The sequence below is a fragment of the Coregonus lavaretus genome (assembly GCF_964263955.1).
Source record: "Coregonus lavaretus genome assembly, chromosome: 21".
Classification (NCBI taxonomy): domain Eukaryota; kingdom Metazoa; phylum Chordata; class Actinopteri; order Salmoniformes; family Salmonidae; genus Coregonus; species Coregonus lavaretus.
In genome coordinates, this window is record NC_140008.1 from 25,678,643 (window position 1) to 25,681,302 (window position 2,660).

Here is a 2,660-nt window from a genome sequence, read left to right on the forward strand (position 1 = left end):
TTGATGCAGTGAAGTTGTCCTGTCCCCTTGGCAGAAAAACACCCCCAAAGCATAATGGTTCCACCTCCATGTTTGACGGTGGGGATGGTGTTCTTGGGGTCATAGGCAGCATTCCTCCTCCTCCAAACACGGCGAGTTAAGTTGATGCCAAAGAGCTCGATTTTGGTCTCATCTGACCACAACACTTTCACCCAGTTCTCCTCTGAATCATTCAGATGTTCATTGGCAAACTTCAGACGGGCATGTATATGTGCTTTCTTGAGCAGGGGGACCTTGCGGGCGCTGCAGGATTTCAGTCCTTCACGGCATAGTGTGTTACCAATTGTTTTCTTGGTGACTATGGTCGCAGCTGCCTTGATATCATTGACAAGAGCCTCCCGTGTAGTTCTGAGCTGATTCCTCACCGTTGTCATGATCATTGCAATTCCACGAGGTGAGATCTTGCATGGAGCCCCAGTCCGAGGGAGATTGACAGTTCTTTTGTGTTTCTTCCATTTGCGAATAATCGCACCAACTGTTGTCACCTTCTCACCAAGCTGCTTGGCGATGGTCTTGTAGCCCATTCCAGCCTTGTGTAGGTCTACAATCTTGACCTACATCCTTGGAGAGCTCTTTGGTCATGGCCATGGTGGAGAGTTTGGAATCTGATTGATTGATTGCTTCTGTGGACAGGTGTCTTTTATCCAGGTAACAAACTAAGATTAGGAGCACTCCCTTTAAGAGTGTGCTCCTAATCTCAGCTCGTTACCTGTATAAAAGACACCTGGGAGCCAGAAATCTTTCTGATTGAGAGGGAATCAAATACTTATTTCCCTCATTAAAATGCAAATCTATTTATAAAATTTTTGACATGCGTTTTTCTGGATTATTTTGTTGTTATTCTGTCTCTCACTGTTCAAACAAACCTACCATTAAAATTATAGACTGATCATTTCTTTGTCAGTGGGCAAACGTACAAAATCAGCAGGGGATCAAATACTTTTTGGAATTGGCACTGTACAGGCCAATTCCCAAATAAAGGGTTAATAGTTTTTTCATTTCTTTGCGAGCATGATAACTGTACTTTAAGTTTATGATTGACGCAGCGTGTTTGCCATTAGCCAATCGCCGTTTCTCAACGAGTTCAAAGCACGTGAAGGCATCCAACTCGTATTTACGACTTCACAACTGATAATTATCACCTTCCCACATGGTTATGAACACAGCACAAGGCCAACTTCGGATAGTTGATATCCCACTGGGCTGTGCACAATAACATGGGGACGAGGTTACAGAGAAAAAAGCTTCTGGGAATTTAGTGTAGGTCTATGCCTTTACTATTTGAAAATCATTAAGTCACAGCTATTCCCCTACAATGCAAGTAGCTTTATTAGAATAAGTCAAAATGGGGACTCTTCTCCAGTGCTAGTAATGGAATGATGTCTGCTAAGAAAATCATTGTCAATACTGGCAATGAAAGACATTCCATTAAATCACAACTCAGTATCTTTTCAACACAATTTTGTTTCATTTATTTCAACAATCTCAAGTGAATTGCAACAATCATACAAACAGTACAAAATAATTATTTCAGAAACAAGTGACAGGAATTTGTAAAATATATAGGTTATTACTGTCATTATTGAGCTGTCCTGTGGTACAATCTATTGTATGAATGTTGTCTTGAGGTGACAGGTGCATTTTGGTCATGTCTGTTGTTCATCTGTGAAATGAAATAAACATTAATCATGTCAGTAACATGCTGACAAATAACACTGGACAACAATTAAATACAGTGAGGATGTTGTGTGTGTGTGTGTGTGTGTACTGTTCACACCTGTTCTGAGGATCCAAATCATTGGTTTTCTCAACCAATGAAATTAATGACCACGAGGTGCAGGACAGTGTGGGCTAGTAAGAAATCTGCAAAGGCCCTCTCCTGGGAGATGGACAGGAAGTCTCCTTTGTTTTCTGGATTGATCTGGATACGCAGGCAGACTGTAGGCAGAGGGACCACAGAGAAGATTGGTTAACCAGAAACCATTACAACAATGGTTGCAGCCATTGATTATCTTCATGTTTCAGTGACGTACAATACTGCTGAATGTCACAATACTATGCAAAAAATGGACCGCTAAGTGTGTCAATTACCTCCCAGGATGAAGGCGCCAACACATGATATGAACCCGGCCAAGAAGCTGTTGAATGGGAAGGTGCCAACCAGCAAGCAGTACAGAAACTGCAATGCACCGGTTAGCAAGATGTAGAAAAGGTACGCGTCGACCACTTTCAATTTATTTGATGTTTTGGTCGTGTATTCCTCCAGGAACCGAGAAATAACTGAAATTACCGAGTTGGACATGTTTTCTTATGAACAAAAAGCCCCAAAAGGTGCAGAGAGAATCAAAATGTATATCGAATACGCTTCCGTCTGACGCGGCACAAAAATGACGTGTCACTGAAACTGGTGTAACAATAACAACATTCCCTCCTGCACATATAATCCACTGTACAGTAGTTCCATGTTACTAAACTTTGATTCTACGTGTTATTGATGTATATTAAACACTGACTATGTCCCTTTATGCCCTCTGTTTGCGATAACGATACAACCAAAGTAAGTTAGTGGAAATAATTAAGAAAAGTGAGCACTTTGGTTTGATAACAGTTTTGCATGGTAG

General features: G+C 41.2%; 1 protein-coding gene across 1 annotated transcript; it reads right to left on the minus strand.

Moving 5' to 3' along the window:
• Window positions 1–1,616: 1,616 nt before the first annotated feature.
• Window positions 1,617–2,426, minus strand: LOC311148633 (dolichyl-diphosphooligosaccharide--protein glycosyltransferase subunit DAD1-like). The gene is made up of 3 exons (XM_084185621.1): window positions 2,131–2,426; window positions 1,817–1,977; window positions 1,617–1,702 (listed from the first exon to the last, which is right to left on the minus strand). The coding sequence occupies exons 1-2, from the start codon at window positions 2,339–2,341 to the stop codon at window positions 1,847–1,849; spliced, it is 342 nt and encodes a 113-aa protein (XP_084041747.1). The 5' UTR covers window positions 2,342–2,426; the 3' UTR covers window positions 1,617–1,702; window positions 1,817–1,846.
• Between the last annotated feature and the right edge of the window lie 234 nt (window positions 2,427–2,660).